The 16,521-nt window shown below is 34.5% G+C and overlaps 1 protein-coding gene across 1 annotated transcript in view; it reads left to right on the forward strand.

Annotated features, from left to right (window-relative positions):
* Positions 1-6,816: 6,816 nt before the first annotated feature.
* Positions 6,817-16,521, forward strand: part of LOC121952231 (uncharacterized) — a 42,231-nt gene continuing 32,526 nt past the window's right edge. Inside the window, exon 1 of the mRNA XM_042498774.2 lies at positions 6,817-7,063. Within this exon, the coding sequence (XP_042354708.1) occupies positions 7,043-7,063 (21 nt within the window). The 5' untranslated portion in view covers positions 6,817-7,042. The remainder of the gene's footprint in view (positions 7,064-16,521) is intronic.

Below are 16,521 nucleotides of genomic sequence, written 5' to 3' on the forward strand. Positions count from 1 at the left end.
TATAAAGAGTGACCGTCTTTTTGTTGAGAGATTAAGATAATTCTCGAAGAAAGTGACACAGCCAGAAATGTTGGTTTTGGAGCTGCCTTCTAGTGGCTGTTAGTGGAACTGCAGCGGGATGCGCTTTAGTGTCAGCTTGCAACAGATAAGTGGTAATCAACCTCACTCATTAAACTTTGACATTTTACAAAGATGAAAGTTGTTTCACTGTGCTTCCTATGCTCATTATTATTATAATCACTTAATTTTATTTCAGGGTGGAAATATCATCAGTATGCTTCTTTGCCTCCTGTCAGCAGCGAAGCCTCCACCGCTGTGATGCTGCAGCTCTCATGCAGAGGACAAAGTGGAGCTGCAGCCTGATGTGTTGCTGCAGCCTCCTCCTGCTGCACTGATGGTGATTCAGGGATGAAAGTCAGGAGCCGCTCCAGCTGCTCATCTCCGTACTGCAGCACCACATTCAGAGCTGTAGTTTTTATTTATTCATGCACACAGACCATGTAAATAAGAGAAGAAATGAAGGTGCTCACAAGATGTTAGATTTTTGCGTCTTATAGCTCCAAGAGTTTTCTGTAAATTAGTATATGAATTACGTTTCAGGCAGTGGTGGAACGCAAGCAAGTACATTTTCTCAAGTACTCTACCTAAGCACAGTTTTGAGAAATTGTACTTCACTTGTGTATATAAAAGGATAGTTCACAATTGTTTTAATTGATTTTCATTTGCCAGTGTTTTTCACTCTTTTTTTACAGTTTGGGTTAGTTAGCCACATGCACAGCCTCAGACATGGTGGACCAGGGACTGCATTCATCTGCCTCCTCTCCCTTTACCTGTCTGGTTTGGTTGAACCTGCTAGAGGTATAAAACCTGCTCTGGCATGGCTCTCAGGGTCACTGGAGTAGCCAAGCTTCTCTACCACAGTAAGATTACAGCCCAAGAGAGGAACAGCAGATTTAAATGGAAGGCATTTGTCAATGGCCTATGGTCCCTGGAGGAGCAAAGGGTTTAAGTCAGTTCACATAATCTGAACTGGGGTTGTAGGTGGTACCAATCCATGGACGGTATATTAGATACACTCGATGTCAGTCGGCACGTCCCCAGTTTGAAGAAGCAGGTGACATGGAAGCTAAGCAATGCACCGCTGCGGAGGTGTCAGCAATAAAACAAATTTTAACCACCAAAAAAAGTCCCACCCCTCAAAAGAATCAAAAGTGTTCACTTTATTTAAAGCATTTTCTCTGCTTTACCTCAGTGTCAGCAGATTTTAAAGCAGGTAGTGGTAGTTAGCAGCAAACTCAAAGAACAACAGCAGCTGAAAATGTCTGCAAATTGGGAAAGCAATGATATACAGGATTTCTCCACCCTCCAAGCAGAGGCAAGGTCAGCTGCCATGAACAGAGAAGATAAATGATTGTTATTGGGAAGTTAATGCCATTGTAATTGTTTATAAAGCACTGCAGACACATATGGGGGATCGGGCCTTTTGTTCTCCCGCCCCTCGTCTGTGAAACACCCTCCCTGACCATCTGAGGGCACCACAGACTGTGGAGTGTTTTAAAAAGGGACTCAAAAATGTTCCTTTTTAGCAGAACTTATGACCTTAACTGACTTCTTGCTGTTCTGCTCTTATTTATTACTTTTAAACATGTCTTTATTTTGGTTGGGGGTTTTTTTTCAGTTTTTCATACTAATCATTTTATCATGCAGTACTTTGAGATTTGTTTCAAATGTAAAGTGCATTATAAATCAAATGTATTATTATTATTATTATTATTATTATTATTATTATTATTACATGTAACAGGGTTCCTGCGGATCCTTAAAAAGTCTTAAAAGGCATTGAATTTACTCATCTAAAAATAAGGCCTTAATTAGAATTAAAATGTCTTAAATCAATCTTTCAAAAGTCTTTAAAATGTTTGGGACATGGAAAGTAGTCTAGATGGGACATTGGAAGTCTATGAATCCTTTTTTTCTTACGTGTGCATTTTAAAATCTCAAAATAATTTGTAGCATACATACATACATACATACATACATATATATATATGTATGTGTGTTGTTGGGTTTTTTTAATAGTTTGTCAAATGCCTCTCACATTAACGCCATGTTTAAATTACAATAAACATTTGGGCAAAACTGTCCATAACCCCTGTTTTTTGTTAGTTTGTTTAGAAGTGGTCTTTAATTTTAAATGAAATTAGAAGTCTTCAATCTATGAGGCCTTAAGCTGTAGGAATCTCGTGTTATATGTCACATGAGAGGTGGATGCTGTTGTGTTAAACATCACTCTGCTTCTTGTTCCGCAGTGCCAGCATGCTTTTTAATATCACACACTGGAGTGACATGATGCCACTGTTATTTGTTTCAATGTACTGCTGATAAAACTGTCCATGGATAAGCACGCATACAACACCACTTCGAAACAAGTATCCCCTTACATTTTTTGCTACTTTATATGTAAATGATCTGAAAACTTCTTCCAGCACTGATATTCAACTTGAAACTCTAAATGCATCATTTAGTTGAGTATGTATTTCACAGAAAGTGTGAGGGAAACCTGAAATCAACTTAAACAGCAGCACACGCCAATCCTTTTGTTTCTCGTGTTGATTCTGACCTTGAGATTAAGCAGAATCAAAACAAACTCAATCTGTGAAACAAAGTAGAGCAGAGTGAACATGAGAGTGGAATAATAATGGCTCATTTTCATTAGTACAAAGCTTTATGTGAGTGTTTCAGCTGCTGAGGCCTGCCACTACATGAATGTCATGCTGCAGCCTCATGAAAGGGGGAGTTTAAACAGACACGTGCTTCCTCCCCCCACTGGAGAAAAGTGCACACTGCAGTTTATATCTGCTCTCAACAGGATACATGAGTCGTGTGCGTGTGATCACGTTTCCCGGTTAATCACGTCAGTTTAACAGCCTGCTGCTCACGTTTCATCTCCAGCCTAATATTTTCACCATTAATCCTGTGCACACGGATCGTATATGTGTTTATATATATATATATATATATATATATATATATTTATATTTATTTGTTTCTCTGCTTTGTTGTAAGGAACTGCATTCTGAAATTTTAACCCTTTAAGGTCTGAAAACCAGACAGGAAACCCAGACCAACACGAGGAAATGTAAACTGCACACAGAAAATGGCAGAAAATTAACTCCAGTGCAATTTTGAGGTACTTTTTTCTAAATTTGATATTTATTTTTATGTTATGCTACTCATACTTTCACTCTACCACATTTATTTGATGACTTTAATTTTGGTATTACATTGCCGATTCAAAATTAATGATATAAAATACTTGTAATTACACAGGACCGCAAGTGTCACAGAAAGTTTAATAAAGCACAAAAAAGTAAAAGACAAACAAGAAAATGACCAAAATAAAGTGCTGATAATATAAAAAGGTATAAATGTATATTTTTTTCTGTGACATAAATTTAAATATATAATTAGGCCTATAATAATTAAATAATATATAGAGTCGACTTTTTTTGGCCTATTTTCAGAAGGTTTTCCAGGATTTTAAAAACCAACATGCAATAATTAAGGCACAAAACGGGTATTAGTTTAACAGGCATTTTCTCAGAAATACCATCATTATCCTCAAGTAACTTTGCTTACTTTCTGCACTCTAACCAAAAACACAGTTTACTTTTCGATTAGTTGATGTTCACCTTTTCATCTAACAAGATGCATAAATAAAATTATTTTTCCTGATATTGGCTGCCATATCCTCGCCATGCTTCCAGTCTTCATGCTAAGGTAGGCTAAACCCGTCAAAGGATCTGATTTCTTCGACTGCACGTCACATTTTTATTATTTCTCTATTATTTTGTGTGGAACGTCATCATGAGTTTAGCCTGTTCATATTAGTTTCATCTGCCAAAGAAGAAAAACAGTCCCAACCTTTTTTTGGGGTCATGTGATCTCTTGTGTGCTGCTGACTCTCACAACAAGCTGTATTTCTTAAAATTTTGAGCATGTGAGCAGCTTACTAGAAGAGTGACTCATCATTTTTAGAGGACTGTAAAGGTCAAACTTTATTTAGTTCACAAAGAAGCAAAGATCAACAAAGAATACAGAAATAAACAGAATTTGGGTGAGCAAATTTTTTAATGACTTTTTTTTATGACAGATTTATTTAAGTTTGTTTGTTTTTTTCTGCTACTTATACTGTTACGCCACTACATTTCAGAGGAAGATATTATATGTCTTACATTTACAGAACAGCTATACTTACTTTATATATTAAAATAGTACATTCAAAAACATATTTGAAATATTTATCAAATATGATTAAATTTAACTCCATTACAAGACACACATTAAAATGCTTTTTACATGTTAATTGGTGTAAAATAAATTAAGTGCATTTCTTCAAGTATTGGACTGATGTGCAAATTTGAGGTGTTGTACGTTAATTAAGTATTGCTGATTTCTGCCACCCAAACTCTATTACATTTTTGAGGGACTAATTGTAGTTTTTACTCCACGATTTATGATATGTTTGCTTTAGCTACTTTTTAGATAAAGATTTTACAAACATATGAAAAAAAGATGTCAGTGAGTTGTTAACAGTTCCACTAAAGAGACTTTTCACCATAAACCTTTTTTTTAAAATCCAACATTTCACTCATTCAAAGATTGGAGAAAAATCCAGAAGATAAAAACAAATGTGTGTCACAAAACTTAGTTTTTTAATCCTCCCTCTCTCATTAACCATCTCATGACCCCTCAGATTTATCCTTTGGAGGGCCTCAACCCTTAATTGTGGAACCACTGGACTACATTAGCTAACTGTATAGAAAGTAGTTAAAAGTAGCTGCACCTCCTACACCTACAACAGTTGAATGATAATTACATTTATACATCAACACGACTAATAATTTCATAATTTTATACACTGCAGTAATTTTATTTAAAGTACATCGAGCTGATAATACTTATGTACTTTTACTTAAATAGGATTTGTGTCATAGTATTTGTATATTGTTGGACTGGTACTTTCATTAAAGTAAATGTTCTTAATTTTTCCAGCACTGTGCACATTAATTCATCAATAATTATGTAATTTATGGAATTATATATGTCTTGCAGGGGGGCATTGAATGCTTTTCCATGACATTTAAAGTACATTTACTCAGCATTGCATACTTTTATGTTGACTACTAAGTGACATTTGTATTCAGTGCTTTTACTTGAAATTGAGTATTTTTGTAGTGTGGTTTATGCTTTTACTTGTGTAAAGGACATGAATACCACCCCCAATAACTGCATACATTACAGACATGAATTTAGCCTGATCCTTTGATGTCGTGGGTATAAGCCCGATTATTAATGTTAATGAATATTTAAGCTTTAGATTCCCACAGGAACTTCTTACTGTTTGGATATCATAATTAAAGCTTAATTCCAGGGATATTGGAGGAGACATGAAACCTGTCATTAGTGTGTAACAATGAGTGTGTGAATATGGCAGCTCTAAAAAAGACTGCATATTTTTAGACCCGGTGTTTGGATGCTGTCATTACAGGCTGATGTGTGTCTCTACAGTATTTTTAACCCATGCTGTGCTAACTGATTGTGCTTCCATTACAGACACAAATGTTCCTGAATAGTCAAATAATAATAATAATAATAATAATAATAATAATAATAATAATAATAATAATAATAATAATAATAATAATAACAATAACAATAAAAAACTTCTGAAACACTGAAAAAAACATTTATTTTATTTTTATTTTGTTGTTGCTTATTTTCTGTTAATTTTCTTGTAACTTTTCAATAATTTCTTGCTTTTTTTTGGCCATTTTTTGTTGAGTTGCGCGTCATCCTCTTCCAATGTTTTTTCTAAAGAAATCAAGCCAATTTGCTCAGGTTTCAAAGGGTTAATAGCTAGAATGGCAGAAAATAAATCAGAAACACTTTTGACAGTTTGACAGTTTGATAATTTTTTAAAATCCAAAAATCTTGTACTTACAGCTTCTCAATTGTGAATATATGCTGTTCATCTCAGCCTAAATTGATTTTTTGAAAGGTGGATATGGTTTGAGTATTTTTTAACCTGTACGGTAATTTTGCGTTTATGAATATGACATTTTGCTTAAAGACAATGGTGTGATATTACTAAATTTACTTGTAGGCCTGTTTCACTTGAGTCCTTTCTTTTCATGCCACTTTTTACTACTATTAACCCTTTGATACTTGGATCAACAGCACTTTTTGTGTGCTACACTCAGACGCCTTTCAGAAGTATTTAAATAATGAGCTACTTGGCATGAAATATCCCTCAAATTACAAGAAATTGATAGATTTAGAAAATTATTTTTAATCATTTCATGGAAAAATGTCCAGATTTTTTGATTTTTTAATTATAACGATTATATATTTAAAATTGTTTAACAGATGTATTATTTATTTTATTTTATTTAATCATTTATTGTTAATTTTTGGGTGATTTCTTCTTGAGTTGCTTATTGCCTTCTTACCATGTTTTTGACAGAAAGGAAGCCAGTTTTTGCAGGTTTGGAAGGGTTAAGGGGATAAAATAATAAATATGGCTGTTGATAAAAATATGAAAGTTGTTCCAAAAAAAAAAAAAGCCTCACAAATGATCAGACAGGTCCACATCTTCCGAAACTTCCACACGCCAAACTACAGTCACTTTTTCCTTCAAGATTTATTGATATTTTGTAATTTTGTGTGGTTTGATTTATACCCCCTCTCGACTTTACGCCCCGCCCTCACGTGCCGCGTCACACGGAAATACGTCACACCACTGAAGCTAAAGATGCTTCAACTGCCGTTTCACTGTGACTTTAACATTAAGTTGTACTCTGTGGCAAACTTTGGCCACACCTAGATCCTGTCCCATTTCCACAAAAAAAAGAAAAAAGAAAAGAAAAAAAAACAGCTTTTTTTTTTTTTTTTTTTTTTCTTCTGGTGCGTTTGTTTGTGTGACGGCGAGTCCCGGCGGTGTAACCGGAGAGGGGCCTCAGAGAGGGAATGCAGGACTGCAATGGAGCACAATGCAATACAGGTAAAGCCGATATAATTTCCAAATAAATGTCGATTTATGTCACTCGCACCCGGCGTGTTTTCATACCTGTTGATGTGGGGAATATTTTAACCGTATGTCGCCGTGAATTGAAGCCCGATATCGCGTTTTATTTCATTTAGTTTGGCCATGTCGTATTGATTGTTTTCCCATATCAGCCAGGCACCGAGAGTTGCTCTGACTGCAATTACAACTTTATTCAACCAGGCTCAACTTTTTTTTTCCTCCAGAGGTGGAAAATAAACCGCTGATATTTGGCTTTTTTACGGACAAACAGTCGGCTGTGACGCCGAGCTGTCGCCTCGTTTGATATCGGAGACTCAGCCGTTAAATTCCAGTTTAATATTTCTGATATTTTCACCGTGTTAATGATTAATTTCTTTGTGTGTCGTGTCGACAGTCTCTGCTTCTCCTCTGGCTACCAACCCCCACCCACACCAACAACACATTAGCTAAATAAAATTTAATTTTCTGGCCGTTTGCCTGTCTGAAAATATCAGGAAACTTTTAAGCTAGTCCACCTTTTTTTTTTCACAAAAACTAGCTAGCAGCGAGCCGTTGCATCGACATTTTTTTCATTTTGAACGCCAGGCTCAAAATTAATTTCGACGTGATATTAAAGATTGAAATATTTTTTTTCGGCAGAGACTAGGTGGAGCAGCAGTAAATGTTGGTTATAATAGGAAGCATATTGATATTATTATCAAATCCCTTCCCGACATTTTGTCTCCGGCGTAATTGCCACAGTTTAAGGAGGAATGTTAATATTGTGTGCGTATAAAAGAGGTAAATGTGGAGTTTTTGTACTTGAAACAGCGAAGATTAGTCCTGTTTAAAAAAACCCAGGAAACATCCAGAGGACACACAGCTTGAGAAATGTGGTTTTAATCGAAATAAAAACATTATTTTGACAGGAACCCTTCACATGTGGCGCGAGGGATATTTAATGTTCCAGTGGTTGCACTATATATATATATATATTTATAATATCTCTGTTTTAAATATTAATTTATTGCAGTATTGAGAGGTTTTTCTCCCTGTGGTGAAGTTGTGAGCTTTTTGAATAACAGGATATAGCCAAGGTCAATACTGTGTAGACTGTTTGGATTTAATTTATTTATTTATTGTCTATAGCAGGAGACATTTTATTATTAATATTCGTCGGAGACCCCCCCCCCCCTTCCTTCCCGTTCAGAAAACTGTGTAAAAAATATCTCACTGCATTATTCCCAGAAATATCACGAGAACTGACGTAGGCAGGGTGCAGATTAAGGGTTTCCATCTTAAATTCTTGTGTGTGTGTGTGTGTGTGTGTGTGTGTGTGTGTGTGTGTGTATTCACATTTTAGACCGAGGGCTGCCTCTCGGTGCTCAGATTATATTATGTGGCTTTTATTTTCCTGCCTGCTCAGCCCTGCCTCGTTTCCACCACTAGGCTGGAGCACTGCTTCAGCTGGCCCTCCCCCAGGGCTCCAAAAAAAAAAAAAAAATCACATAACACTCCTATAGTCTATAATAATATGGTTATGCTAATTTATACTCACTTGATGGTAACACTTATCACCTGGTCTCTCTGAAATATATGTATAATATTCCCCCAGGGGCTAAAACTCTGTCTGCAAAGCTAAATATAGACTTGAGCTCACTTTGTTGTATTTTTTCTTGCTTTTCCTGTTTCTATCTATTTAAACTCCGATATATTTATATATTCACACAGTATAAAAGTACTGTAACCAGCCATTAGGGGCTTTATAGATGAGCTAATAAACAGGAAATAAATTTGCAGCAATTTTATAATCTGTTAGGCAGTCCTTAAACAAGAATGCCACAATTCTCCAAAATTGTCTTATTTTAGCTTTTTAGTACATTAATCTTTGTTGTATTCTTATTTTTTTCTTTTTCTCCTGCTCATATACCCACACATAGCTAGAGCCCAAACTATTAATTGATTAGTTGAAACTTTTTATTTTGGTCTATCTTATTTTATTTATTTATTTATTTATTTTATTCTTTATTAGCAAATATGCTCAAAATCATCTGGCTCTAGCTTGTATAACCTATATCTATAGTATTCATAAAGCAGCTAATATTGTCTATGTGGAGAAAGATTTTGATTTCATCTTAGTTAAGTTTATTTTTCTTTGTACCAATTATTATTTCTATAATAGCTAATACTTTGTACTTTGTCTGTAATACTCAATAGTCTGTTATTCTAACTTTATTATAGTATTTCCAATGGGATATAAACTGTAATAATACAAAAAAACCCCAAAAAACAATGAAAATGTCCCAGCAGTGTTTCCGGAGGTGTTCCTAGTGATGCGTTAAGACTTTATCCATCTTTATAGCATCTTTGTTTCCCCAAAATTGTTACTAGATGATGCTGTAATATATCTTTGATGACTATAGTTATCATTTCTTTTTCTTGTTCTTCTAAGTAACTAAAAATATTGCTAACATTAACCTATATTCAATTCCTGGCTAATATGTTTCCAGTAGTACTCAAAATTGTCCTGATCATACACAATTATATCCCTTTTTGTAGTATATTGAGTATAATAGGCCTTAAAAATATCCCAAAATATTACTATATGGGCTTTTAATAGTTGGCAGAAACTTTATCTGACCTCATTGTACCTTTTTTTAAGTATTACTTCAATACTCCATGATATTTTTAACATCCTATTAATGAATAGTTTAAATTTGTTGTCTGTGTCTCATTTATAGAGTGTTATTGTGTCTGTAGTACTCAGTATTGTCTTACTCTTTATCATAATCTTATTGTATCACATCTAATACTCCTTAATTTAACCTAGCGTTCTAGTGGCTCACAATAATCAATGAGAACTTTATTAAGCATTGTAGTATTCTTAGTCCTATTGAATTACCATAATAGTCCTTAAATATGTCAATGATATACCCATCATGACTTAAATTGTGTCTGTAGAGCTTAATGGTGATTTTGAAATGACTGAACATGATTCATTCTCCTTCCTTGTCCGAGAAAATGGTCTAATGTTCCTCCTATTAAATTGTCAAACTCTTAGTTGTATTCCTCCTCATATTGTATTAACTGTAATAGGTCAGAAATTAACCTATACACTTTCTCTTACTTTATGGTACTCATAATCCAGTTCTAGTACTATAATATTACTTAAAATGATCTTTAACACACCTGTAGGGGCACATTCTTTGTAATAAAGCCTCAATGGTGACTTAATCTAACTTTATTTTATTCTTTCCTGCTTAATTAACTCATGTACTTAGAAATAAGTGCGTTAATACTCCAGCAATACTCCTTTAGGGGCTGATACTTAGTTTATAGTACTCAATATTGTCTTATTCTTACTTAATTAAAAAAAAACAACAAATCTAGAATATTCTTTTATGTGTTCACAACAAATGTTATCTGATATAATGTATTACTATAATATTTCCTAAATAGCCGTACACTGCCTCTAGGATACTCTGTAGTAATTTCATGAAACTTAAAAGTTTATCATTTGTACATTAAAATGTATTTATAACAGCTGTTTGTATATCTGTGGCTCCCTATCGAATATTTAGATTGTTAGTTACTCTGTAGTTAATTTGTCACACTTAATCACTTATTTTTAATACTAAAATGTGTCTGTAATATCATCATATGGACTTAAAATGTACATTTGGGAGTCAGTATTGAGTGTATAATGAATATTTAATGATTATTTTGAACTATATTGTCCTTATGATATTTCTTAAGGAATTGCAGTTTTATTGCAGTTGTTTTATGACTTTAACTTCTGTTATTTGTGCTATATGGGGATTTTAAATGTGTTTTATTCTTACTATATCATTATTATAGTTGTGTAATGTTTCCACAGGGATTATATGTTTTATTTAATCCTCCTGTGGTTCAATAATTTCAGTTCATATAGCAGAATATAGAGTGAGTTTGACATTCAACAGTGACCTTGTCTGTTTTGTTTGTAGTGTCTCCTTGTCGTATCATCGTCGTATTTCTTTAATACGAATATCATGTTCCTGTAAGGGCTCAGAAAGTGTCTGAGCGATCGTGCGCTTTTCTCGCTTGATGTTGTTTTTCTTCAGTGTTTTTTGGTATCCTACAGTTTTCCCACAGGGCCTCAGTTTTGAGTGTGTGTGTGTTATTCTCCACAGTGACGTAATTAGACATCATGTCACTGCATTATGTTATGTGGCGGCCTGTTTTTAATTATTGTGGTATTAATGTCTCTATGTATAGCTGATATGTATATTTTCTGCTGTGACATTTATTCAGTATCTTTCTAAAAATTGATCCTGGGCCTGCTGCAGCTGGTCTGCAGAGCTACAGCGGGTGGGGGAGGGTGGGAGGAGGTTCTGCCTGTGGTGGGTTATGGGTATTGGGTGGGGAGGGTGTGCTGGGTGGGGTGGGGTTGTGGATGATCAACACAGGAGTGAGAATTTTAGAATATTCTGCATTTAGGCAGCAGGCGCGAGGTGAAGGGCGTCAAGCAGGCAGGAGAACTGGACTGCTGGTTGTTTTAGAAGCAGAGTATTTCTGGTGCAGAAAGAGGAGCCGTGACAATATGTGCATTTATTTTGTGAATCTTTATGAGCCATCTATCATGAGTAAATGGATAGCAGCTGCACAGGCACTTACACCCTGAGCTTATATACTACAGAAGGCCTTTTATTTCATGTTGATATGGTGAATGTGACCTCTGCCTGCTCTGTTTCAATTTAGTTAATATGAAAAATCTGTCACACACTTAAAACTGTTCAGCCATGCTTCATTAAAACATCAGAGCTGCTACGATTAATTCATTAGTGGCACTAAAAGAAAATTAATTTGCAGCTGTTTTAATAATTAATTTATCATTTAAGTAATTTTTAAAGTAGAAATTCCAAAACATCAAATGTCTTTGGGTCTTTATAGATGTCATTGAACTCTTGGAACTTTTAATAGCGTTTTTTTTTTTTTTTATAGATTTTTTGGATATTTTATAGGCCGTTGATCTGTAACAAAAAGAATTGCTAGTTTCCACCCTAAACATTTGTGTTACTTTCCAGTAAACTTTTTTGTTATTTATGTGAAATGGGAATTCTATTAGTTGTGCTTAATTGTGTAAACATTTACATTAAACCTCAGCTTGAACAATTAGTTGACTAATTGATTAGAATATTTAAAAAAAATCTGCCAAATATTTGTTGCGTTCAGTTTCTCAGTTGTGGGAGTTTGTTGTTTATATAATGACTATATGCTAACAAATAACTATTCTGCCATTTAATTTCCTGAATGGTTAATTGTCTTGACTATAAAATGGCAGAAAATAGTGAAAAATATCTTGCTCGGGAATCAGACCAATCTGCAAGCTCATGTTTTATTTGATCTGGCAGATGCATTGGGTTCCCCTCTGCGGACAGATGTCCAATGGCCAGAGACTATGATATTTTCAACTGCACTTACAGCTTCTCTTGAGAAGAAACATGTGTTTGTTCTACTTCCGACAGGATTTAAAAGTTTTATATACGGTCTCATCACACGCTGTAGTCCGTCTAATGCCTGTCGCTCAGGCATTTTTCTCCCCGTCTGACAGGACATTCAGTGCTATGTCACATGTTGATAATCCGTTGATAACCAAGCCTCCAAAAAATTTGCCGCTAATGCTTAAGTGCCAAAAACTGCAGTTCCTTTAATGGCCACTTGAGGTTGGCTCCTAAAGCCAGTCGATACCTGTGTTAATATGTCAAATTTACAGCAGAAATAAATACGTTTACAGCCTGGTACAAAACACGGTTTTGGTCTGTGTAACTCAACCGTTTTATTCAGGATTAACGTTATACATAATTTAGGACATGGCTGTTTTGATTGACAGGCTGTCTGCAGATAGTGCGCTTTGAAAAAAACAAGTTGACGATGACCAAAATGCTGAACTAAAGGCTTCCAACCAATATCCCAAAATCTAAAGATATGTAGAGTAACACCCGCATTTTTGAGAAGCTAGAACCAGAGGAATTTGGGCATTTTTTGCGTTGAAAACGACTTAACTCTGAATTGATTTATCAAAATACTTACCAATTCATTTTCTCCTGACTTAGTAGTCAACTAATCAGTTTATTATTGCGACTATAAAAGGATTATCTTTGGGTTTCAGACTGATGGTTAGAAATAAATAAAAACATTTGAAGATTTTACCTTGGGCTCTAAATTTCTCCTTTTTTCATTAACATGCAGACATTTAGGCAGCTCTAAATAAGATAAAGAGGAAATAAAAACTGCCTTGTTTCAGCACCGAGAAATATTGAATATTTCAGTTCGTTTGCAGCTTGTATGTCGCAGCTGTGGGGCTGCATATTATGTTTCATGTAAAGCTGTTGTAATTCAGTCTTTTCTCGCCTCTAACTGCAAACAGGGGATTACAGAGGAGCAGGGGCTGCGCGATGGATTCAATATCAGAAAAACAGCAGCATTTTCATGGCAGCCATGTTTTCTTTTTAGGCCATAAAAAGAGGATCATGTGTGATGTGTTGCACATAAAACAGCTTGTTGGTGCATTTTGATTTTATCTTCTTACATCCATTTTAATAATTTCAGTTTTTATTTGAATTTATATATTAATCACATAGTGAAAAAAAAGATTAATTGAAAAATAATTCAGTTGCTTTTCTGTATTTTTGTTATAGTCAACCTATCCGTAATAGGCCCAAAATAATTAAATATAAATACTGAATGTATGTATTAAAAAGTTTTGTGTATCAAAGCCTGCTATATCTTATTCTTCTGCTTCAGAAAGCTTAATTGTCTGAAAACTATTAAAAACACATTAGTGAGCCTCATGCACTGGGTCGCATGTTCCTGCATTATCATCAACAAATTCCTGCATTATATTTTGACTTTATCACACATAACACCGTCCTGCTGCACCAAATACTCACTAATGCACCAAATGTGGATTAATCTGCCGCTGAAAACAGTCCCCAACAAATACACTGTTTCCTAAATTATCAAGCTCTTAAAAAGTGTATATTTGTGAGCTGCTCTAAGATGAACATATTAACAGGCTGCATGACACTAACAGTGTTACTTTGTGCTTTTTGTGGGTTCCACAAAAAGAAAATTATACAGTTACACTTATCTGTTAATATGTCCAGGTTTTTTGACATTGAATCCATCGTGTATCCTCCAGTCCTTTGTGATTATTTGAATATTGTAACTTTTCGTCTTATCTCAAGGAAAACTAAAAATTCATAGTAGTAGTTGTAAGTTGTTTTTTTTTAAGAAAATATGCTTCTTGTCTTTAGGTTTTGGATTGTGGTTTGGACAAAATAAGACATTTAAACACCCCTTCTTTAATTTTTTTCCACTATTTTCTGACATTTTATTGACTTAAATGATCATTTGATTAATTAAGAACACAACTTGCAGATTATTCTATACTGAAAATAATCACAATAATTAATCATAGTTTGTTATTTTATCTAAACTTATTTGTAATTGTATATACAAAAAAGTGTCATGTTTTTGCTACATCTCACTCTAACTTTGACCTAAATAACTTAAAGAAGCAGAAAACTGAACTGAAAGTTTCTTCAGACGTGACCTTTAGTTTGAAAGTAAAAAAGCTTTTAAATGAAACAGAATCTGCTGTCATTTAGTAGCAAACATGGCCCTTATTTTTTTTAAAAAAAAGCTGTTGATAATCTTTTCTAACTGTCTTATTTAATGTTGAAATGTCATCATTTAAAAATATTTGAAGAAAATGTAACATTGTTTAATTAAAATGCCCTCATTTTGAGTTAAACAAGTCCTCATTGTTTCATTTTCATAGTTAGATCTGGATGTGGATTTCGTGGTTATCTGTGAATGATAACGCACAGCTTGCTGACTGAAGCTGTGACTCAGGATCCAAAATGGCAGCTCACTGTCCTCTCCACAGATACAGAGATTATTATTTAGGTCACGCACTTAAAGATTACATAAAAGAGACCAATTTTTTTTTAACAAAAGTCTGGCACTGATGAGTGAAATGTAATGCATTTCCTGACACGCCATTAGGTCTTTCATGGCTTTTAAACAGCCGTGGAATCAAGAAAAACTGCTTTCGTTTCTGAGGTGTGTTTTGTTTTATGTTAGCTATTTTTCCACAAACTACTCTGGGTGTCGCAGGCCTGGGGCTCCGCACACTTCCTCTTACAAAACTGTGAAATCAAAGATGCAGGTTTATCCACCCAGCAGCAGCAGCAGAGGCAGTATTGGCTTTCAGACGTATGAGCCCACTTGAGGTGTGCTCGATTTATTGTTCGAGCCGTGTAAACACCCACAAACAGTGAGCATTAGCTGGTGTGAGGTGAGACAGATCAAGTGCTCCTCGTCACTTCCAGAGTGTAAACACACAGGAAGCACTATGTAAACTGATCTGTAGATTAAATAAAGACAAACATTTTATGAGATTAATTTTTCCAGCATTTTGAGGGCAAAATAATTTGTTTATAAAGAGTTTACTGACATTCAGATTTTTTAATATCTGACATTTTAAAATAATTTAGAGTACACAAGTTTTCCTTTTTACCACAGTTTAGGGTGCAACCAGCAGTTATTTTAGTAACCAATAATAAGTCAGTTGTTTATGTATTATTTTTAACAAAATCTTTGTTTTGGTTTTCAAGTATAACAGATATTACATAAAAATAAAATAGTCTTGGCAGCAAATATTGTATACCATAAAATGAAAAGCTCAAACAAATCAAAAAACAAACAAATAATATAGGTTAAAAACAGGTGTTGTTACAGCAGTTACAATGTGCAGAAATCTTGAAGAATACATGGGCTACAACACTTTATACGTTATAAGAATATAAATTAATTGTTAACGTTGCAAGACAGGGCATTTGGCAGTGGTCTGCGCTCTTATAGTTTGCTCTTTAAATCCATCTGACAGCGAGAAAACTCTTTCAAATGAGTATTAAATAATAACCAAATATTAAATAAAAACAAATATATCAACTTTATGTGGATGAATAAATGAGAAGGTTTTCTGACAGCAGTGCCTCTTTAAGACTAGTAGGACCTGTAAGACGATGTATCAGCAGTGACAATTGTCCCACACAGTGTCCCAAAGTCCAAGGTGACGCCTTTAGATCGATTACTTTGTTCCACCAACAGTTCAAAAAAGAAAACCAGAAAAGCTGGTCGCATTTTTTCTTTTAAGAATGACTTAAAACAATTAATACATTTTCTGTCAATCGATGAGTGGGTAACTCGAGTAATGGTTTCAGCTGTCGTATATGTTTTCTTTAAAAGCAAAGAAGATAGGAATATAAACACTAATGAAAATGTTAAGACTACTTATTTATTACAAGCATTGCATGATCAATCCACGAAAATATCTCTTCCACTTTCCTGAAGCCCAAGATGGCGACTTTTAAATTGTCTTTGTCAGACTAACAGCCAAAGACTCG

This window comes from Plectropomus leopardus, chromosome 15 (genome assembly GCF_026936395.1).
Source record: "Plectropomus leopardus strain MGB_pleo_1.0 chromosome 15, ASM2693639v1, whole genome shotgun sequence".
NCBI lineage: Eukaryota > Metazoa > Chordata > Actinopteri > Perciformes > Serranidae > Plectropomus > Plectropomus leopardus.